General features: G+C 40.9%; 1 protein-coding gene across 10 annotated transcripts in view; it reads left to right on the top strand.

The window, feature by feature from the left end:
* Positions 1–24,266, top strand: part of ANK3 (ankyrin 3) — a 557,055-nt gene that overhangs the window by 379,765 nt on the left and 153,024 nt on the right. For all 10 annotated transcript variants that reach the window (XM_073353398.2, XM_073353395.2, XM_073353406.2 and 7 more), the window contains 2 exons: positions 11,527–11,625; positions 22,675–22,773. In XM_073353398.2, coding sequence (XP_073209499.2) covers positions 11,527–11,625; positions 22,675–22,773 — 198 coding nt within the window. The remainder of the gene's footprint in view (positions 1–11,526; positions 11,626–22,674; positions 22,774–24,266) is intronic.

The raw sequence follows: 24,266 nt of genomic DNA, 5'->3' as shown, positions 1-24,266 counted from the left end.
TTTTGCCATTTGCTTGGTAGAGAGAAACAACTATCTTTTAAATTACTTGAATTGCAGTCATCAGAGCAAATATCAGTGACACTTGAAAACTTCGTTGGTGAATGCAATATTCCAGAAAGGGAGCATCTCAGATTCTCGATCTGTTTGCCTCCAGGATGATACCAGATGTCCTTTGTACAATTATTGAGTGGCAGGCTAGTGACAGACACATTCATCATGGAGGGGAGTGATATATACCTTCTAACTGATTCCTCTGCTTCCTTAAATCACCAGAAAGGTGAAGCATGGATTCATAGATACAACATAGGCTCTCTGGTTTTGATATTCACATTTCTTAGTGCATCAGACTATCATTCTTCTTTCCATCATCTGTGGACTTTGTATGTCAGAAGCAGGGTCAGTCTTCATCCAGTCACAGAACCACCGTTCCTAGCAGCCTGAATCTTAGCACTCTGGTAGGTACACATCTTGAATACTTAGACAAACTGCAGCAAGCTCTTTCATAACCTAGGAGGGTGAGTGAAGTACAGCTATGTATAGTCCATCCTCCATTCCCAGGCTTACATTAGTATAAAGTCATGTTGAGCCATCACCCTAAAATCTTCCCTGATGTACTCTCTGAAATAGTCTTGTCTTAATCAGTGTATCAGCCTCCCTGTCTGCTTCCTGAAACATTAGAGTTTAGAAGGGGAAGGCAGGCTGCATAAGCTGGATATAAATAGGGTGCACTGAGTGACAAGTCTCCAAGGTTGTTTGTAGCATTTCGGACACAAGTCCATTGGGGAGTTAGTCTCTGTTTAGGGATTGTGTAAATGGATTAAACTCTGTATTCAGTCCTGTTGCGGCCAAGAAGGTAAGCCTATCCTGTTAGGTCTATGATAGCTTTCCTTATGTGACTGAGGAATGAACGTCTCTTCCTCTGACTTCTATAAAGCTGCCTCATGGAACTCAAGTCACACCTTCACACAACACTCTCAATTTAGGAGATAACTCTGATTCTTTTTTCAAGAGATCAGCCTTCATTTAACTAAGAAATCCTCAACCCTCCACTAGGGACTGTAATTGCTCAGAAGTGTTATGAGAATGGGGACTCTGTAGAGGCAATTCTTGCTGAAGAAAGAAAAGTTCTTCATCTGTATAGTGCATTTGAAGTTTCATACTGTTTCGCTCTCTTTCTCTCCTGTTTCAGTCAGGACTCCAAATAGTGCAAACGGTCTAAGGAAAACTGAGATCCCTTATATGACCTCACAATAAACATTCAGATTTTACTGTTTTGAAGTGGGTTATATAGGCAACATGCAATACTGATAGCAATACTGCTGAGTAGCAGAATACCATCAACACATCATAAGGAGCTGGCCACAAATAAGTGTAAGCAGCATGACAAGAGAACCTGTTGTTTTCCTTATTGTTTGTTTTTTGTCTTGTATAATTGTCCTTTGCAGTAGCATACTTCCCTTTTCTTCTATGACATTTTTATTTCATGCATCTTGAGACTGGAGAAAAAATTCTTAAATAGGGCATGTATTACATAAAACTGAGAAAAAAGCTTAAGAATTCTGGGCGACTTTTGAGGCTTCCTGGGGAAGAGGAAAATATATATCGTTTTCTCATTTCAAAAGAATCACAGTCTATCTCACTGCAGTCTGTGCATGCATGTCAGGTTCCATGAAAAATGTAAGATTTAGTCTTCTGCAATGATGGTGGTACTGTGGCATCTCAAAATTCTAAACAAAGGAAGATTCCTGGGGGAGTGAATATTGAATTTTCATAGTGGACATTCTACAGTGTATATATGTAGCCATACAGTTGTATAGATAAATAAAATATTTCACTGGCAGAAAAAATATATTGTGCAATGTTATGGCTGAAATTTAGTAATACATTCTCCTAGTTCTATAGCAAATTCCTGGCATGACAGTCTGGCAGTCATCAGCTATTCTTTCATGCATTCCTCCAATGTCAATATTAAACCCTTCTCAGATCCTGCTCTCAATCCGGAAGTAAGAGGAGGGTCTTATTAAAATCCAAACTCATTCTAATATTTTGATAACAAATTGGATTTGGAAAAAAAAATTAGGACTGTCAAGCAATTAAAAAAATTAATCACGGTTAATCGCACTGTTAAACGATAATAGAATACCATTTATTTAAATATTTTTGGATGTTTTCCACATTTTCAAATATACTGATTCTTCTTTGAGTGATTGCTCATATTGATTCCAATTAGGTGTGCGCGTGCCACATGAACAGCCATCGGAAAGTTCTTCCCCTAGCAGCATCCGTCAGGTCGGCTGTGGAACCCCCTGGAGTCGCACCTCCATAGCGCGCAATATATGACCCTGCTGACCTGGCGCCACCTCAGTTCCTTCTTACCGCCTGTGACGGTCGTTGGAACAGTGGCATCTTGCTTAGCAAGTTCGCCACGTTTCCCTAGCTTGATTCTCATAGTAGTTGTTCTTGTTCTTTCTTGTAGTTTTCTTTTTGTTTTTGGTGTAGTTAGTAGCAGTTGGGTTGGGGGGGTCTCCCTCTGTCCCGACTGCTTTCCCTTGGGAGGGCTCTCACGCTCAATCCCCAGGATTCAAATCCTGCTCCAAGCCCATGCCAACGGGTGACCCCCACAACTCTTGTCTGAAGTGTCTGGGGGAGGCTCACCAAGCCGAAAAGTTCAGGATCTGCAAAGGGGTTCGTCCTAGGACCAAGAAGGAGTGGAACTTTTGTCTTAAGCAACTCCTTATGGAGGTGGCACTTAGACCCCAGGTTTCTTTGGCGCAGCAGGAACCAGCACCGAGTTCTTCGGTGCTCAGTGCCTGGGCGACAGTGGTGAAAGTGGCCCCGCAGATGGACTCTGGCCAAGACCTGCCGCACCGCTGCTCCCCGGTGCTGAAACTGGCGGCTTCGGCCTGGCATCATCCCACTCCCCAGCACCGAAGTGGCACTGGAAGCAGGAGAAGAGTATCTCTGCTGCGCAGAGACCCACCCACCTGGAGCCTGCCAATAGGGCGCATCCCAAAGAGGAGCACCCGGGCGCTAAGGCTATGGACGTGGCACCGTCGACTTTGGCCCCACAAGGAGAACCATCGAGTCCGGTGCCATTGGACTCCTCGACCCACAGCACTGTGGAAATGCAGATGCCGTCCACTCTGGATACCTTTGTGGCTGCGAGGGACCTCATCGCCATGACAGCACCGGGGTCTCCTCTGCTCCATGCCAAGCCTCCAGTGCCTCAGCGTGTGGCACTCAAGGCAAGCCAGCATTGTTCCGATCATCGGCACCATCGATCGAACCTCGGCACCGTTCAAGGTCCAAGCACCTCTCCCCGTCACGGCACTGCTCCCCGTTGTGGCACCGGTCGCACTTGCAGCACCACTCCCGATCGTGTCATCGCTCCTGGTCACGGCGCTGCTCCATACAACGGTCGCCTTTGCAGAATAGGTTCCAAACTTGGTACCGGTCACAATGCCGCTCACCATCTCGGCACAGCTCCAGGTCGCAGTACTGCTCTAGGTCCTGGCACTGTGGCATGTCGTGGCATAGCTCCCCAGCTTCATGACAATGCTCTCCAGCTTCACGACGCCGTTCTCCAAAGCAGGTCCACACGGCACCACCCTGGCCCTCACAATCCCAATCCCGTTCCTCAGGCTTGGAAATGGGGTCTCAGTATACGGAGCGGGACTGAGGCCATTCAGACCATGGACACCCTGATATGGGGGCAGGTGCTCAATATGGGTCTGCAGGCCAAGGAGGTGGTGGAATCGGAGGACCCAGTGGTAGACATTTTGGCCCCGGAAGGTCCGTCAATGGTGGCCTTGCCCCTCATCAAGACCATTCAGGCCAATGCCAAAACCATCTGGCAGACCCCCGCCTCTATACCCCCTATGGCCAAAGGGGTCAAACGCAAGTACTTTGTGCCCTCGAAGGGCTATGACTAGCTCTTCATGCATCTGCAACCCTGCTCACTGGTGGTTGCGGCCATGAATTAGAAAGAGAGCTAGGGATAGCGGGCCCCAGCGCTCAAGTCGAAAGAAACCAAGCAGCTGGACTTGTTTGGCTGCAAAGTGTACTCCACTAGTGCTGGTAAAATCTTTTTTTGAAGTACATACATTGTGGTGATGAGGCAGTGATCTGGTTAAAGAGGCTTTATACTCCCTCCACATCTATACTTTGGGCTGTAATCACTGTATAAGTGTTTGGAACCAGCCAGTCAAACCAAGTCATTTTATAAACTGATTGATACCATGTAAATTGACTGTATATGACCAGACTGTGATCAACCCTTGCATGAGGGTGTGGGAGAAGGGGAAGCACAAGAACTGATTACAACAGTAGTTTCTGTGAGGAGGGGCTGCTCAGTCCTTGCTCTGGGGAACAAATCACCCTGAAGGGGGCAAAGAGGACATGAAGCATGGCTCTGCCCCTCCAACACCAGCCCATAGAGCATGGCAAGCATGACAGAGAGAGCAATCTGTGCCATCCAAATAGATAGTGCAGAGCCCACACTCACCAAGCAGCCCCAGGAGAGATTGAGCCTCAGCACAATCACTGTCAATCCTTGTGATCCTGCTGGGGCAGGGCAGCTCCACACTGCCCCCTACACAGGTCTGTGTTTGAAACAATCTAGCCCACCAGCATTGTAGCAATCTGCTTGGTGTTAGAAAGCTACATATAAACCTTTGGTGTGATAGAAAGAAGATGTATAAATATTTACCTTTCCTCCAAGCAACATCCATTTCTCCATATATTTTCAAAGCCACAGGTTCTGTTTGGGCGGGCTGGTTAGGGGATTGTACAGGATGCAGATAATACCAGAAACCAGAAGGAATATTTTACTTTTGAAATAAAACTAACTAAATTTGTTTTCTGGTGTTTTTAAATTGGCTCTTCATTTGCTGACTGACTTTGTCATTCATGTTATTCATTTGAAACAATAAAGGATAACCTTAAACTTCAGTCTTGAGCTGTAAAGAACGGCGGAATGTGTCAACAGGGACCTGATCTCCTTTCAAACAGGAACATTTCTCTTAACAATTTTGGGATTTATATTCAGATAGTTGATGGGCACAGAATACTTAAATGTTTAGGCTATTTTATATATAAATGTCTGTAATTCAAAATTCTGAGTACCCATCTGAATAATATAGAGCGGGGCAGCTGGGTTATCTTAGTCCCCTCTTCTGACCATACAAAAATGTGGGAGCACCAAATGTAATTAAAAGTGGTGCATTTAAATGTGATTGTAGGAAATGTTCTTCCACACAGTGCATGAACAACCTTTGGAACTCACAGCAACAATATATTACTGAGGTATTATATTTTTATTTTTTATATTTTTAATTATTATATATTTTTTTAAAATGGGCATATTTAGTCTTGAGAAAAGAAGACTGAGGGGGAACCGATAACAATCTTAAAATGTATTAAGGGCTGTTATAAAGAGGATGGTGATTAATTGCTCTCCATGTCCAAAGGACAAGAAGTAATTGACTTAATCTGCTGCAGGAAGATTTAGGATAGATATTAGGAAAAACTTTCTAACTATAAGGATAATTAAGCAGTGGAATAGGTTACCAAGGTAGGTTGTCAAATCCCCATCATTGGAAATTTTTACGAATAGGTTGTCATGGGTGACCTAGTTTGACTTGGTCCTGCGTCGATACAAGGGGCTGAACTAGCTGACCTGTTGAGGTCCCTTTCAGCCCTACGTTTCTATGATTCTATTACTGGTATCACCCACAATATGCTACGTGTTGTGCAAACACAAAAGAAAGTACGGTCCCATCCCTAAAAGGCTTGCAGTCTAAAACAAACAAGGGATAATTGTAAGGGGTATAAATGGGAATCCACAATTGGTTTAAATAGAAGAAAAATTATAAGGATGTAATATCTCATACTTCAAATTATAGAGCAGTGACTATTATAGTGCATGCCTATTGAAAGTACTTCAAGTCATGAGCAAATGAAGTCACCAAAGAAAAGGGTGTTAAGGGAAATAAGAAGGGGCATGTATACGTTATATGCTTTTATAGCTGTTTAGCTTATTCTGATACGATTTTCTGATTGTGATATGTGGATGTCACATCCTGTAAAATATTCCTATAAGACATGGTGACACACTGAGAGCTAGAAATTGCCATAATGAATCAGACCTGTCATTCATATAATCCCAGTATCCTACCTCTGACAATACCCAGCATCACGTGCTTCAGAGGAAGGTACAAATCACCCTGCAGTAGGCACTTTAGTGCAGAGTTGCACCATTTTAGGACATTTTAAAAGGAGTTTTAGATTTTGTAATGCAGCAAATTACTTCAATAGTTACCTGATTTACTATCCTATCTGAAAAACAAAGAGAGAAAGTTATAGAAGATCAAACAAATAAAAATACACTGATAAGACAGCAGCTGATGTGAGTTGACTAAGGAATTCAAAACCTTTCGTTTGGTGTCTGTACTGTTTGCTGATACCAGAGTTTTAGCATTAATAAACTACATCAAAGCTGCACATGTTATGAGGCTTTATTTTTATCTCTAGATTCTGGTGCCAGGTACAAGCAACTCAGATTTCACTTGCCTGATTATGTATTGTCACTAGAAACCGTAAATGAAAATCTTGCTTGAGCTTTATTCTCTCATCAATTCATGTTCATAACTGCCATGAATATATTTTTACTGATGGGAGAAGAGGCCACTAGTATGACACAGCTGGGCAGGATTTATTCACTACTGGCCTGGTCCTTCACTGAAGTCCACTGGAGACATTCCATTGACTTCAGTGAGCATTGGGTGAGGTCCTAAATTGTTCTTGAAATAGACTGTATTTAAATAACACATTATCCTAAACTATTCAGGGATCAGGACTGGGGCTATTGACAGATAGCAGAGCCTGGAATCCATCTACTCCCCAACAAATAAACAATTCAGATAGCAGAATGGCACTTTTAAATTCTGAATGGAAAAATTATACAGCTGCTTTACATTTTTTCCCCAGGGTGAAATCACTGACCCTTCATCCATCTCATTTTTTTAACTTTACGTCCCATCATATCTTCTACACCTGCCTTCTAGCTAAAGAAAGCTAAATATAGCTCCCTACGCTGCATTCATTCATCCAGTTTATGAACTGTCTGAATAGGTCACTAGAGAAGACTCTCAAATGGGATGTGCACACACTGCCTCTGCAGTTGTACCAGCCCAGGAAAGAGGAACTGAACTTTGATCATTCACAAGCTAGTGTGTTTCACTAGGCCACTTAGTTTCCTTCGGTTTTGCTCACCTCACTATCCTGAGTGCAACTGTGCAACATCATCTTTTTAAAATCGACTATACTGTTGGTCAGGAATTTCAGTCATTTGACCTAGATGCATTGTTGACCAATAGCATGGTCTTTTTCTATTATTGCAAACAAATGGTATATATGCATAAATATTTCAGAGTGAAAGTAACCTGTATATGCATTTTAGATCTGATCCTGCACCATTTGAGTCAACAGGAGTTTGGCAAAGATGGAGCAAGATTGGACTCAATGTGACTATATGGTTTATAAAAAATATATTTTAATTTTGAGTTATTCATGATCATTTTGTCAATACAAAGGGCTCTGCCATGAGTTTATTGATAGCAGAATCAGAAATAAATGCAGTATTTTCTTCTATGTCATGTAATATAGTTATAATTTACCATAAAGAAAAAAGGTTGTTTGTTTATTGGTTTATCTGTGTTTTCACAGATCCCCCAGACTCTCTCGTAGAGCCTGATTCTCACATACACTAAGTATGTTTTTCACTATTCTGGCACTATACCCAGGCCTTAAATTGGGCTTGTTACATTTACACTCACCTACAGTCCATTGCCCAGAATGGTGTAAAGCGGCTTTGCGGTAAATGAGATCCATACCCTTAATTTTTAGTTTTTTCTGCCTTTTTATATATCCTCCCCATTTCTTCACACATAGGTGTTTTCTCTTCCAGTCCAATCATGTTATGAGTAAAGTCAATTGTTTTGTCCTAGCAGCACTTGGACTGGGTGGAGGGTATTGAGATTCTTTCTTTTGACCTGCCAGTACACTCACAACAGGTGGGAAAGGTTTTATATTGGCCCCACGTTACCTGTATTATACTTTCACTGGACAGGTGAAGAATGTTTTTTCTTCAGGCCTGATAGACTCAAGCACTAGTTTTAGTGGGAAGATGGAGGTCTCTTTTTTATGTCCCTTTAGCATCACTGATATCTTTCCTCTTGGGAAGAAGGGGAAAGGAGGCAGAATATCTTAATGATTCCTACACTTTCCTTTCCTCCGTCCTCTCTGCCAGGCAGCTTTCCCCCCTAAAAGCTAACAGTTCCCTCCAGTGTTTGGCTACTGTGATGTATTCACCCATTATTATATCCACTGTCTTTGACACCCAGCTTCAAAATAAATGGAATTAATTATTTTTAAATGTAACCCTGAAGTTGCATGCATTAGTTTCACAAGTGACCACACAGTTATATCATCTAAGTCTTCACTCTTCCCTCCCCCCGTCCCATATGTCCAGGGGTGAAAGTAACTTAAAGGACTTACCGGTACTCTGGAGTCCTGAGCAGGGGGCATGGCCTCAACCAAAAGAAGTGTGGCCTCAGTTGGAAGAGGTGGGGCCTTTAAAGACCCAGGCCCTTTAAATCAAGATTAAAAGCCCCTGGGGCTCTGGCTGCGGTAGCAGCGGCTGGGAGCCCGGACCTTCTAAATCACTGCTACCCCAGGGCTCCAGCAGCAGGGCTCAGGCGGCAATTTAAAGGGCCTGGGGCTCCGGCTGCTGCAGGAAGCCCCGGGCCCTTTAAATCACTGCCGGAGCACTGCCACCGCTACCCCAAGAAGGCAGGACAGCAGGGTTGGGGCGATGATTTAAAGGGCCCGGGGCTTCCCGCAGCAGCCGGAGCCCTGGGCCCTTTAAATCACTACTGGAGCCCTGCCACTGCTACCCCAGGACTCTGGCAGTGGGGCTCGGGCGGCGATTTAAAGGGCCTGGGGTTTCCCACAGCGGCCAGAGCCCAGGGCCCTTTAAATCGCCGTCCTAGGGAAGCCAGTCCAATCTGGTATGGCGTACCAGTTCTTCCCAGTACGTTGTACTGGACCATACCGGCTTACTTTCACCTCTGCATATGTCTTCTTGGGGTGATCTCATCTTAATGCTGAGCCCAATCTTGCCAACAGTACCAAACATAGCGCTTACTACCAGGTGTAGTACCATGGAAGCCAATGGGTTAGATTCTTGACTCCAATAATTCCCCTTTGGATTGCTCCAGCACCACAAAGAGGACTTAATACTGTCCTAAATGAGCAGTTAAGGATTCCCTCAGCATGGGGGAATTCTTGGCTGAAATAGAGGGCATGTTGGGGGCTGGATGAAGTATGTCAGAGCATGCTGAACTCCAGTGATCCCTGCTGGCACAGTGGCCTCAGAGGGTGGTTAAAACCTGGTGCAATTTAGAAATGTCTTGAGGCTGCTCTAAGTTACAGTGGCTGAACCAGGATTGGGGGGCTGGACAGGAAGCATACGTTTGTCTTCTCCATTTCATGGACTCCAAGCACTGTTCCAGCACATCTGAGGACTCTGCCCAATGAGACTATCCCCAGCAATTAGGATTAGTCCCAGTACTAAGTGTTTGCAGACTCAGGCTCTTATATTTTAAGCTTACTGAGACAGAGACTCAATCTTTGTCTGTTTTATAAATCACCATGTACGTCTATGGCACTGTATATGAGCAATAAATAACAAAATAATTATTTTGAGTTTGGGTGCCTTATAATAATTAGCTGATTTAAATATAGATATTTATTTCCTGGGTATTGTACTATATATGCTTACTTTTAGGCCTTGTGGCTAAGGCAAAGTGTACTATTGATTTAACATCTGAGACATCCTTATCTTGGGAGCTGTATTCTGCCCTGGCAGGTTAATTGACTTGATGCTCTAATGATCTATAATACTGTACAGAATGTATAGAACAGCTATGTCTTTGTCTCCTTGTGAAAATGTAATATATCTGTGTGATAATGTTAATACAATCTTTCTGGTACAAAGTAGCCAAGGTATAGGTTAACTGTGAAGCATTATGTAAGTCAAAGGCATGCTGATGTAGGTGCTCAACATACTAATCAAGTACAAGTTAGCTTTCCACATTCTGTAAATATTGTTTTTTGTGTTGGTATTCTAGTCATTCCACTCACCTGCTATTTTGAGAAAACACATACTGAACAGTCTATTGGCTGGGTTGTACAAATCTACCATACTGTAGCTATTCAATGCATTGAGTGCATCTCTGATGCATAAAGCCATAGGACAGATGCTCTCAGTAAAACTTAACTGTTCTTTCTCAGTCATCAGGAAGTTGGTTTTATACAGCCAGCTGTTATTACTATCCCCCAAAACAAAGATGATCATGTCTTTAAAATTATATTCATCTTAGTATTGAGGCTACATTTTCAATTTAAATCTCTTCATGTTCACTTGACAGTATATGATTAAAGCTAGGTTTGTGGCACAGAGATCACAGTGTTCACAGTAATTGGGAGTTTAAATAAATAAAGTCTGTGACCTCACAGGGGGTCTGGGCTCAGGTCCCTACTCCAGGCGCTGTGACCTGGCCCAGTCTCTGTCTATAGAGAGAGGGGGATGCCCCAAATGTGAGTGGCACTCTTGACTACATGGGCCATTTCACAACACCCGGAGCAGGGAGCTGCGAGGTAGAGCGGCCGCTGCAGGTTAAGTGTGGCGCAGGCTTGCTGTCTGACTCCTACCCAACCCCACCTCCCGTCAGCCCCCCACTATCTCCCTTTCCCTGACTTATCATTTTTCACCACACCTCTGCCATGAAATTTATTAACAATTTCAGTGACAAAATCATAGACCTATATCTGATTGAATATATATACTATGTACACTATGATATAGAGAACCCGCCAAAGTATGAAGAAACACCTGAGCTGCATGTAGTTTAAAAGGGTCTTTGAATGTGTTATATAATTGTCCTCTGTGCGTAGCAAAGTGGCATACTATTGTGCTGCTGAACATGATTCAGGAACAAAAATTAAAATGCATGCAAATATTTACTTTAAAGTCTGACTTGAAGTGTAACTATCACAGTATTTACCAGAGCAGGTTGGTTAGAGGTGATTGCTATGGTGCTGTACATTGTCAAATCCTAGATGTCTGTAGAATTTACAGGTAATGCTCAGTAATGAATGTTTACGGGCACATTGTTGCTTTTGAAATAGGGCAGATTGCTAGGAATCTGTTTTTTCTTATGATCATTTTCTTGCCGAGTGAAGCTCAGAAAAGCTTTGTGGAGTATGGGTCTTTAGTATAGTGGTTCACCTGTGTAGATGAATGCATAGTCTTTCTAGTCTTCTAACCTCCTAGGGAAACAAAGCTGTATTTGTCTCAGCAGTGGTTGTAAAGTAGTCTTAGTACATTCTATGAATGAATTGCAATGCTGAGCTAATAAAGGAGACTCATCTGAAAGTTTACTTTATATGCTTTATCTCCCACAGAATGATATCACTCCATTACATGTTGCATCGAAGAGAGGAAATGCTAATATGGTCAAACTCTTACTTGATCGAGGCGCTAAAATCGATGCCAAAACAAGGGTAAGATTAAATGTGAATGATCTGGGTGGTATTATTTACAGGTTTATTCTTTTGCCATGTATGTTTGTAAACAAACAAAAATATTCACTTACTTGGCAAGCTTTGGTAAGAGTACAGAATTATCTTTGGTTTTTGTACAATCATTGCTAGTGTTTTACCTCTCATTCAAATAATGTTCTAAACACCTTGTTACATTAAAGCTCAGAGCTAACTTCCATGCAGGCAAAGCAATGCCTGTCTTTTCTCTGGTATCTCATGAAGGCTACTTCTAGGTGGATCATTTGGAAGCATGAATAATTACACCTACCAATGAGCGAACCCTGAAAGTGTGGTGTTCCATTCAGTTTATTGATGCACCCCAGAATTTCAGTGGTGGAGGAGCCCCATCTCCTGTAACTTTCCCAGCCCCCATAACTGCAACAACATAGCTTCTCCGTGTGCTCTCAGAACCCTTGAGGGAGACTTGTCAGCTCTCTCCTGTTGCCTGCAAAAAACTTTGTTGGTGGTTATAGAAGCCTTCTCCCCACAGTTTACATAGAAATCTCCCGTCACCCCCATGGGTGAAATGTGCTAGGTTAACATCCCTGAAGTATGGAATTTTTCTTTTATCCATTGAACATGTAAAGCGCAGACACAGTATTGTCGCTTTGTCTCACCTCTGCCCTGGAGGGGCTACCTCATAGAAAGAGAGGGTAGTTTGTCTTCATGTCCCATTCGGTGTTTAGCTGCTTTGCTGAAATTGTCAGCAAGGGTGGCAGTAGTTTTTTTGAGGTAGACACCTGTCCACCAAGGATGTAGACTGATCTAGGACATCAGAACATTTAGGTGTATACCACTGAACAGCGATCAGATGATAATCACTGTATTTAAAAACTGATTGAGGCAGGTGCTTGGGTAATGTATTTATTCAACGAGCAAGAAGTAATTTACAGAGTAAACTTAGAACTGATGCTGCTGCAATCTTGCCTGGCTGTGTTCTCTGCCTCACTCTCTGTGGTTGCTTGTTTGTGTGCATGAGAGAGGATCTCTGAGAATGAACAGGAAGTGTGGCAACAGTATGACCTGCAAGATGTTTGACAACTTTACTCTTCATTGTCCACCATTTCTCTGATTCCTCACTGACAGAATTCAAACCAGTACAGTGATTTAACTTAAGGACATCTTTTATATAGTTATTACAGTATAAATAGCTTTCAGTTAGTTTTTTTGTATGTTTTAACAGTCTTCCAGATCTACTGCAAAGTATGTTTAGGCACATTCATGTATTTAGCTGACTGTCCATTCACTTGACATCATATCAGCAATTACGAGGTGACCTCCTTGCTGGAATTCCAGAGTCACATCATATACTTTTGTACTCAAAAATAATCACTGTATCCTTGGAGGTATTTTTTTGTGCATTGCAGCCAGTAGTTAATGCTTTTTTCTCTCTCTGAAGCTATGACCATTTTGAAAATCATAATTTTGTTTTGCCCATAGTGCTGTAGCAATATAGCTCCAAGCCCTGCTTTGTGAGTATTTGTGAGAAGTTGATCTCTTTCAGTGGGTCAAAAATTGCAGAACTGGTTTTGAAGTCAGTCTCAGATTCTCTTCCACGCTCTGCCATCCAGACCATTCTGTGTCTTTAGGAAAGTATTTTCTCATGTAAGATCTTAGAACTACATAGATGAATATGAATTTACTAACATGGGTCATCGTTCCTTGCAGTCTCTGAATTCCATTTTGTATTTTCAGGTCTCTGTAGGTTCCTTAGAATCATCAGCCATGACAATACCCCTTATGGTCAATTTCTCTCCCTAAGTACTGGTTTATTTGAAATTGACACTTGGCCTTGTTTACTTTAAGGTTACTTTCTGAAGTTTCCAGTTGTCACTGTAATCATCACTGATACTCAAAAGTGATGCTGCCCCAGACTGTTATGCAATCAGTGTAGATTTTCTTTCCTCCAACATCTTCCTGTGTGCAGTGAAATATTTCCAATGCTGAACATACTATGAAAGGCAATGGCAAGAAAAGTGCCAATGGGTACATTAATTGTGAGTGCAAGTCTTGGAACTTTCTTGTGTCCAAAATGCATCTAATATGCTGAAGAATTTGGCTCCTGAAATCTCAGCAAATATTTCATTCCTTGTGAGCAAGTAGAAATGTTTTCTCTTAGCGCTAGTTTTCAGCTTTGTGGGAGTCATTCCCAAAATTTGAGTGCATTCCCTTTTTATTGTATAATTACTGAGTAGTGAACTGAGCTTGTCAAGTCCCCTGTTCTGTGAATGATCCCATCTACTGTCATGTTTGGCAGCTTTTCCTCTGGTCTCTTTTTGCATGGCAACTACAACAATCTTTTCTTCATAGTCTGGTAATTATTGTGTACCCAGGGATACCCCTTTCCTATGAACCAATCTCCATCTGATGCAATTAGTGCCTATGGAACTGGTTCAGATTTGTTACTAAGGTTGTTATAGAGACTCTGTGATGTTCACCATCTTGACTCGGCCAGGCACCTCATGTGTAAGCCCAAAACAGATGTCTTCCCTTAGTGTAACACTTCAGTTTCTTATTTTACTCTTTGGGCTTTATAATCATTGACAGTTCACACTCACTTTGTTTCTCATTATAGGATTTTAATTGCACTTTTGACTTTTCTAGTTTTAGCATTTATTTGAAGTACCCTGTTTCCATATCTATTAGTACAGTCACTTGTGCTCCAGTGTTTTCTTTGCATGTCACATGTAGGCCTTTTGTGATTACTTTTATTAGCCATTATTTTGAGTTTGTAATGTCTTTCTTTACTGTGCTTATGAACAGTTTTTCCCCTTCTGTTGAGGAAGCTGCACGTAACAGCCTTACCCCAGACATTTTCCTGTTTTGTCTGCACATTTTTGCAAAGTGGTTGGACTTACTAGTTTCCATGTTTGCCCAAATACTGGACATATCTTTTCTGTATTTATTTTTACTTAACAAATGATTACTTACAGTCATTTGTTCTGTGCCTCTGTCCTATTTACATTTCTCTTTATTCCACTCCTTGACATATGACTCTTGCCTTATTTAAGCACTAGATCCATGCCTCTGAGTAGCTTTTCGCATACTTTTCACATACCTTTTTATTGTTGAACCCTCAAACCAGTTGGACTTGAATGAGGGCATCTTTTACTATTCCATAGTCACAAGACTGTGTTTTTAATTTTAATTTGGTGGCAATCTTCTCTCTTGTTTCACCTTCTCTGGAAAATATAACTTTCATAAGTAACATGAGTTGGGTTTAGAAGCAGCGGTTGGGCTACATTATCCAGCTGAGGTTATGGGACGGGTATAGCTCATGCTGGAAACCACCTACTTTGTAGCGAGGATGCAGGCAAAAATTACTTGAGTGCTAATAGTCCCCCAGTGCCTTTCCGCAATTCTCTCCAAAGGACCCAGTTACTGGGGAAAGAATCCAAAAGCACCTCAGCACAAAGAACTAGGGGATATGCCCCAGACACACAGCAGTGCAGAAACAGTGAGGACACAGTAACATGGGTAAGGCTTTGCTGAGGAGACAATCACACCCAGGCTAGGCTTACCCAGGTACTAGTCACCAGCTTAACTGTGCAGTAAAGACATACCTTCAAAGAGGTACCAAATTGGGTGAAGTTTGGGGCCATTTTTCATTTTTGGCTTAACCAGTGCAATTTGCCCATTCCCCAGTACACCCTCGATACTCTTAAAAAGAAAGGAATTAGCAGGATTTGCTTAACTTCTCCTGATCATGGCAGGCTGCTTGAAACACTCCTCATTTCACTGGGGCCCAATTTCTGGTAGTTAGTAACTGAGTGAGCGTTTTGCGTCTGGAGATGCTGACTCATCTAGACAAGAACTAGCATCTTGTGATCTGAACAATACATGGCTCTGCAGAGGGGAGCAGTAAACTGAAAATAATTCATGAAATAATTTATTTATGAAAATAATATTTAAATATTTGACAAAAATGGGAGAGATAAGAGAGAGGCACAGAATAGAGGTAGATTGGGAAAATATAAAATGAGAAGAGGCGATAAGAGGAATATAAAGTGGGTGGAAGGAAATACCAGTTCAGAAGCAATATGCCTGCCTAGTTTCCATGCTGAATAACAACATCTAATTTTATGGGTATAATGTTCTCCCTACTACCCCCACAAAAGTGTCATTGCAAGACAGTGTGTCTCTGTCATCTTTACAGTCACTTTACTTTTTCCCAGGCGCTACCCTTTTGCAATGTCCTATATTCAGTACAGCCATATAAGTATATTGGGCAACAAAGACTTCAGTCGTCGTCTTCTTTTGTATAACAACAGGCCCAGTATTGGAGGTTGTGTGTTTGAATGGAAAAGGATGGTCAAGACAGTATCAGGTGATCTATAGTTTAATATCTTAGTTAAATTCCTGGCATGACCCATTTATGCAAATGTTTCATGAAAGAGAGAGTGTGTAGAATACAGTCACAATTGCATAATATTCATTTTAAAAAAAAATATTCCCTTGTCTCTGGCAGAAATGATACAGTAATTGGGGAGGTTTGTGGGTGAAGAGGAATGAGGCTACTAGAGAGAGTATCAGACCATTAAAAACCCTACAAAGAAAAATACCAGAAATTTCATAAACACAAGTTACAGTTCTCCAGGAACACTGAGAGTTGACCAGAATTCTGTGCACTTTGACTGCGTTAAATCTGGCCTTTGCCGTAGTTGCCACTGCATCCTATTGTAGAAATGCTTCTTATGAAATACAAAATACCATTTAAAAGGCAAATAACAAGGTTTTTGTTTGTTAAGCATATACGGTACATAAATATTTGGAAATCAGGCACAAATTCCAGGTCCTTGTTTTTCCTTCAACGGTTTTGTGAGTCAGCTTTCTATGCAGCAGAAGTTACCATGTATATTACTGGCCAAATCCTGGTCCCACTGACATCAGTGGGACCAGGCTTTGCCCCTCTTAGTGTTATGTCTGTCAGATTCAGCTATTTGGATGCCATTTTGGGAGCTGTGCATATAATCCACTGTGTATGGCATAGAAAGTACATATTCCATAGTATCTGCTTTCATGTTTCACAAACACACTTGTTTTCTAGAGATGGGTGAACAGGTTTAGATAAAATAAGAACCTTTAGCCACAACTTGTGATGAATTTGAACTGAATCTTTCTTGAGGTTTGAATAAGTTCAGATAACATTGCCCATTCATTATTCATTTCCATGAGTCTTTGCATTTGCTGCTGTTAGATGGTACTAGAAGCCATTGTGCTAAAATACTGTAAGAAAGGGCTAAATCCAGATCCCACTGAAGTAATTTTAATTGACGTCTGTGGAACCAGGATTTGGTGGTCTTAATCAGAAGTAGGAATTAATGGAACTCCATAAAAACTGCTCCACTATTGAAAACTCAAGAGGGTCACATAATATTTAAGCATACTGGCTTTTGGATCATTATCCAAAATAAACCTCTGAATGTTTTGAGGTTTTCTCATCATTCCCATAAATTCCATATTTCCCTAGTTTGGTTACTCCTGTTATAATCCTTTTGTTTGTTTTAAACAGTTGCTCTTATTCCCCCTCGTCTTTTGCATAACATGCAGCAGCAGATTTCTGATTTCTGTGCTGAATTCTCAAGCACCTTTGTCAGTAAATAAGAATTATTGTCATGCTAAGCCCTACCTAGGTGCTACTATGTGAATGCCTATAAAGGGCAACTTTTACAACGTAGTTTATAAGTAACATTCTGAGTGAAGATTAGTTAATACCTCATGTAACTCATTTATTGAACATTGCCCTAATGATTTTTTCCTCCATCTGTCTTCCAGAATAGATTTTAACAAATAAAGCATACTTAGTGAGGTTGATTAAATTAGCTTGACTTACTTTGGCTGTCTGATACTTCGTGTGTCAAACTGAATTTGTGTATGTAGCACACAGCAAGCACATTTTACCCTGGATTAGCAAATAAGTACTTGTAATCTTTATTCAACTAATTAGCTGTGAAATCAAAGGCCAGCACTCATGTCTACATGAAAACATACTGTACATGCCATTTTAAGATCTATCTGACGATATATAAGCTGCTGCATAGAACCTGCATAAGAAATAATATAGAGTGTATGGTAACAACATGAATAACATGTTTGTTATACAGTATATATTTTGAATATATGAAAGGAGCAAATCTTATCACCCTCCCTTCCTCTGCCACAGTGAAGGTGTGGTTTGCAGTATAGCACAGTTGTTTGCAATGGGATAAAGAATAGGAACAGGCCTAGGGGGCAGTGGATACACTGCTACATGAATCCACATGCTTAGAGGGCAGTTAGGTAGCCAAGGGGATTAATATGGCCCTGAGGCTACAGTGGCTACCACATAGCAGATCCTTTGTGGGGACGATTCCTTCTACCCCAATTCCCAGTGGAATTCCCCTGTGCACAGCGCATGTGCTAAGGTTGTAGGCAGGTTCTAAGATTTTTCTCAAAGTGTTTTAAACATGCACAGAATAATTGTACAATACATAATGTTTCAGCTGTATAACGCTGAGTGCTAACTGATGTCTGGATTCAAAAAACAAACAAGTGGGCCCAGTCCTTGCATCTGGTCACACTGTGTTTGGTGCAGGACCTGAGCAGGGGGCAAAAGTGTCTGTAAGACACCATGCTGCCCCGGTCATGGGGTTAATTGGAGGCTGGGCTGGTCCACAGTGCAGCTTTCAGGTCTGCTCTAAGATATACCCAGCTGCAGCTCCCAGCAGTTTGTTTTGTAGCCAAGGAGTGTTGGAGTACAGGAGAATTCTGGCTATGTCAAGAGGAATTGGAATAAGCAGCTCTGTGCCACTAGAAGATTCTGCTATGCATGGTGGCTCCTCAGCTGGTCAGTTAGGCTAGTTAAGTCTGCTTTATGTTGTTGATAGAGGCTGAAGAACCTACAGTTGCAGGGGCATCCCAGTTTGGGATGGGGAGAGAGGCACTAGGGAAGCAGAGAGAATTCTGGACACACTAGATCTGTTCTTCAGTCTTCCATGATATTAGATGAGAGTCTAGCACCCCTAAATGCCTCATAGTCTGGGGAGAACAAGCAGAAAGGCTGTTTCTGTCCCAGAGGGGCCTACTATTGAGTTGTCTGAGCAGTTATTGTTTTTTAGCTGGAGACTAGTTATTCCATGCAACAGCAATAGGGGGCACCTGAATCTCTAGCCCTCCTTTCCCACTCCCTCCTCTATATATATCACACAGCAGGGAAGAGAAAGAGCTGGCTGATCCCCCAGGTCCTGCCTTCTCCCATGACATCCAGTGATCCCACACCCACATTAGCCAGGAGAAGATGATGGAGGGGGAGAAAGTATATCCTTAGGAGGCATACCCACACTTGGGTGGGCCTTACTGGCCTGTGAAAAGAGGAATCAGCACATTGAGTGGGTGCTGTGGAGGTGAGACTGGGTGCTGGAAGCATGTCTGGGGGAGACTGGGTGCTGGGAGTGGGATTAACAGTAGTGTAATTGAGATCAGAGTCTGACCCAGCAATAGAGATTAAAAATGACATGAAGCTCCAGTGCTGTAGTTATAAATCCTACTTAATGTTTATTTTCTGCAGATAGTTTATTTTTATTATAGATAGAAAAAAATCATTTTAAGAGGCTAAAGAAAGAGAAGCAGCCACTGAGCTGGTGTATGCTCCTGTTGTTGAAATCCTGTATCTCAGTGCAATTCTTCCTGGTCTCTTACTGGCATTGCAGGAGTTCCTCTCCAGTTTTTCTAGATGAGTAGATAATACAGATGACATGATTTATCATGTCAGTGCATACTTAGAGAGTCCTTAATCTGCAGATTATTGTCATTATTATTTGTAATGTATTTTCTGAGCCATTGCAGACTATCATATCAATGGGAGTTTGCATCCTAATACATGTGATATATTTATGCTTCCCATATGGTATTGAGAATGCACAATAAATAAGAAAACTAGAATCCTTGTGACATATGTAATACAGCCTTGCTGAGTATACAAAAGCCACTTTTTATCACAATATCTCATTTTATCATAAACCCTTAATCTAAGATCCATACATATTAGAAACAACAGCCTGCACATTTTGTGTTTTTATTCACTTATTCTATAATGTAGCACTAAAAAAAAAAAAAAAAGCTTTCACTCCCAGTCCTTGATGCCTTTTCCATACAAAACATTTTTGTAGCCAAATTCTCTCTCTGACAAATGGAGTTTCAGTATTCAGTGGGAATTCTGACAAACTCTTCACAATAGTTGCATTACTACAGCAGGCAGTGCTATAGATAGATAGATATCTAAATTCCATAGTCATATAATTTTGTGCTAATGCATGCAATATGGACCAAATCAAGCCCTGGCTGATTCAGCAAGGCTGCCTGCTGCCTTCTATTCCATGGGAATCCTGTTGGCAAGGGATAGGATTCCACAGCTTACTTGGCTGCTTTTCTGGGGCCCAATCCAATTTTCATTAAAATCAGTGGAAAGAATATTGTATGCATTCCGTTATCTGTGGCCAGTATTTTCTGCTGAACCAGCCTGGGGTCTTGACATGTCCCTAGTTCTCAGAACTTGTTCTTCTGGAGACATAATGCATTATCAGGTGGGCCTCCTAGTGCACACTGTGTGTGCTGTGGATGGATCCTAACTGGCCTCATCCATCAGAGGGAGGAAAAGCTCTCTATACTATACTCTTAACTCCTGTGCCTCCTCATCATATGGGATGTTAGCCCTTTCTGGTACACCACAATTTAGGGGAGATAGGGAAATCCAGTAGTTATGAAAATTGAGACTGATGGGACAGCTACTGTTTATTACAGTACTTGAAAGTATTTCTCAAATGCTGCAATTCTGTCACTGCTGTAGCGACAATTGAGCAATGTGTGACTGTTGTTAAATGCACTTTCTACATTTCATATTGTCGGGCAGTGTCTTTGTTCTGTGCCATTTAATTTCCAGAATTACAAAGTAATCATGCATAGGTTTTATTAATATTAGTTCTTCACATGTGTGTTTCCATTGTGAATATATATTCACATACAGTAGAACACTCCTTATTGTCAATAAAATGTATTTCATATACTTTTAAAAAATAATGATAAAAATCTCTAAAACTCACTGGACAGTGTATTTCTGTCTTTTAGGGTTGATCATTATCATGTAGTAAAGTTAGTGTGTCTTGGAGGATTGAAGAATCAGGTCTTGGCTCTGGGAATAAATGTTTGCAATATACATATTTCTAGAGTAGGATGGTGAGTGTCACTAACTTATAGCAACTTAACTTCCTTAAATCAGCTCCATCCATTAACTTAAATGGAAGCACTTGCACAAGTAAGACAAGCAGAGGTTGGAGCAGTATTGTGGAAAAATTAAAGCATTCAAATTTGTCGCCAAATACAAAGGGCCAAGACAGTTAGGGATCGTAAGGCTCTCTGAATTACAGCTAACTCCTGGTCTGCCATTTATTCTGAACAGAACTTAAATTGATGATTTAGCTTAGAGAAATAAATTAAGAAATGTCAAGGAAAAAATTATATGATTACATCTGAGAAAAAGTTTCAAGCAAGAACTATTTATCTTAATGGTTCTAAGATGTTTACTACAGTGTGTATAGCACAGCACCTTTACATTTGTGTGTTAAATACTTTGAGGTAATAATTAGTTTTATGAAACTGTTGTAAAATATTTTTTAGACAGTACAATCAATATGCATTTTGGGATGATATTTATTAGATGTTGGTGAAAAAAGACTCCTTTCATTTATTGTATATAAAATGATAATACTTATTTTTTGATTATTTAATTATATCTTTGTTATGGGGGAAAGTACCACTGAAATATTTAGTGCGTATACAGTATATATGCTATGCTGGTCCATCTCCTGTGGGTTTGTTTTGGTTATAACAAATAAGAAGGTTTAATATGATTGAAAATGCTTTATTTTTCTTTTCGATTTTCCTGGAAGCCATGACATTATTATATGTAACAGGCGTAATGTCATGTGGCACTGAAAAAGTCTTTAACTTTACTCTGAATTGCTTAAGGCAAATACAGTATGTTCCATCCTAGTATTCAGTGCATAAGACAGATTATTTAAATATTGTAAGCAGGGTACAGGTCAAGGAATAATCTAATCAATTTGTGAAAACTCTGTAAATCTCAGAAGATGTCATCATCTTGTTTAAGGAAGGTGTTTCTAAATGAAAACAACTAGTGCTGGGCAAATGAGTGTGTGATAGAATTAAAACAATTGTCCCAAAAAAGGGAACAAGTTTAGACTGACTTGTTCAATTAGTCATATAACCTCAAGGCTCCTATCTACTCTATAAAAGATAGATGATAGTTTAAACCGAATTTTACAACGTGGGTTTAAGACATTTTGCTCAGGGAGTGTGGACCAGTCAAAAGCAAAGTGATGCCATTTTAGAATACTATTTTCAAGTCTAAATAATGTGTTTTTCAAAATGGGAATCTCACACATTTGTCTGGTCCACACTGACCAAATCATGGACCTGATTTTCTAAAATGTGTGCATGTCAAAAATCCACGTATGGAATGTCTAATTTGTACATGGAATTACCACATTTGGACACACAGCTTAGGAAATTGAAGGCTGTTTGTGTATGCCATCATGGTAAATACATGCACAAATTAGGTGTGAAATTGTATGTGCAGTTTTAGAAAATCACATTCAAAGGGTCTTTAGTTTAAACTCATCATGTGCTGAGCCTATTTTTAAAAACAAGTTCAGCGAACACAGATTTATGTCGTATAGCTAGGGTCTGAATTACAAATTGACCATACAGTTCTGCTGTTATCCTAGATGTATACATGCAAGAGCTGGATACATAATGAAAACATAAAGAATATTCTGTTTGGAAATATCGTGTCGTTTGTGGAATAAATTATTCAAGAAATGTTATTTGATCTGTTGTATTAATTATGCATTACTCTCATATTGTTAACAACACTCAAAAACTCAGTGCAATAATGCATACTTAAAATATGAACAATATTTGAAATTAACGGCTTATGATTCTTGTATTCAATAGGACGGGTTGACACCTCTCCACTGTGGAGCAAGAAGTGGGCACGAACAGGTTGTGAAAATGCTGCTTGATCGTGGGGCCCCCATTCTATCCAAAACCAAGGTAAATGGTATTGTGCACCTGTTGACTAGAATAATCTCTGAAGGTTCTCTGAATGTAATTATGTATATCTTAGATAGATTAAGTCTCTTGTGATAAAGGTACAGCTTCATCATAACTATTTAAAGTAACGGTGTTGGAGACCCTCCAAACTGAGTGTAGTTTGTAGTGTGCTTATGTGCATGTATCAGACAGTATGTGTTATTCGTGGACATTTAATTGAGATAGTTTTGTATATGGGAAAAAAGATTCCTTCTGAGCAAAAGGAGCAATATGGTATATACTGGTCCTCAGAATTCAGATAACTAGAAAACATTTGCTTCCATGGGACTGTTCTATACTGCACACATACAGACTATATTTTTAACTTGTTCCAAAGGTACCGCAGGGATAAAAGATAAAAATGTAGTAATGTCTCTTTGCAGAGGTAGCTGTACTTTGCGGAGCTGTTGGTTCGTTACCAAGTTCTTCCATTTCCTATCTCTATACTTTGTCAGAGCAAATCAAATACATTTCTATCCTTCCATAAGGCTGTTTGTGGAAATTTAAAATCATCTTCATTGGAGTGGGCAGCCTACTTCAAATGCAGGGGTTCCCATTAAAAAGTTAGCATTTGCCAACGCTTGCCATACAGTGGCAACTCAAGCACCAAAGTTACCTCTGATTTTAAGTCAAGGCATAGTAACTGATTTTTTAATGACACCACTGTATGTCTCCTCCTCCTTTTGGGGAGCGAGAGAGAGAGAGACTTTTGTCTCCTCCTTTTAGAGCAGATATACTTGGGTGGAAAAATTTGTCATGAAAAATCCTGTTGTACTAGTGCAGCTTGTTGGAGCCCCTCTCACAGGATCCCTTATACACAAACATTTCTCCCTACATGCCATGCCCCAGCGCATTTCCTGCTTCTGTCTTCTCCTAACCTGTCCTATTCTCTCTCTCTCCTCTTTTACTTGCCTGTAGTGATTTTGGGGTTTCCTTGATTTTTATTTTTAATCTTTTATGTTTTTTCTTGTTGACCTGTTTTGTTTCCGGTGGGATATATTTGTCACGTGGCCTGGACTAGGGTGTGGTGTCACATTTTGTCTGCTCTCCAAGGCAATTGCACATGTGCTAGGATGGCTAATCTGATGTCAGCAGAGGAGAGATCCTGCACATCCTCTACATGTGGAATTTTTATTGACTCCCAAAGCCCTAGGCTTCCAGCCCTATACATAGGAGTCCCTCCCATTGCTAGTTACAGTAGGAACACAGCCAGCTTTCAAGGAGCCCTCTACAGCTTTACCTGGAACACCTTTATATTGGGGGAAGGCCATGTAGCTTTCCTTACACACACTTTTCTCCTCTACCGAGGCCCTCTTCTCAGGATTAGTTTGACCCACCTTTCAGGGGCTCTTCCCAATCACTAGTGGTTCTGTGATTTGTTTAATGCAAACACCTGTTATACCTGCATTGCTTTATTTTTTCATCATAATAATACAGGGACCCTTCTGAGGAAT

Source organism: Lepidochelys kempii, chromosome 7 (genome assembly GCF_965140285.1).
Source record: "Lepidochelys kempii isolate rLepKem1 chromosome 7, rLepKem1.hap1, whole genome shotgun sequence".
Taxonomy (NCBI): domain Eukaryota; kingdom Metazoa; phylum Chordata; order Testudines; family Cheloniidae; genus Lepidochelys; species Lepidochelys kempii.
This window is presented reverse-complemented; position numbering and strand designations above follow the sequence as displayed.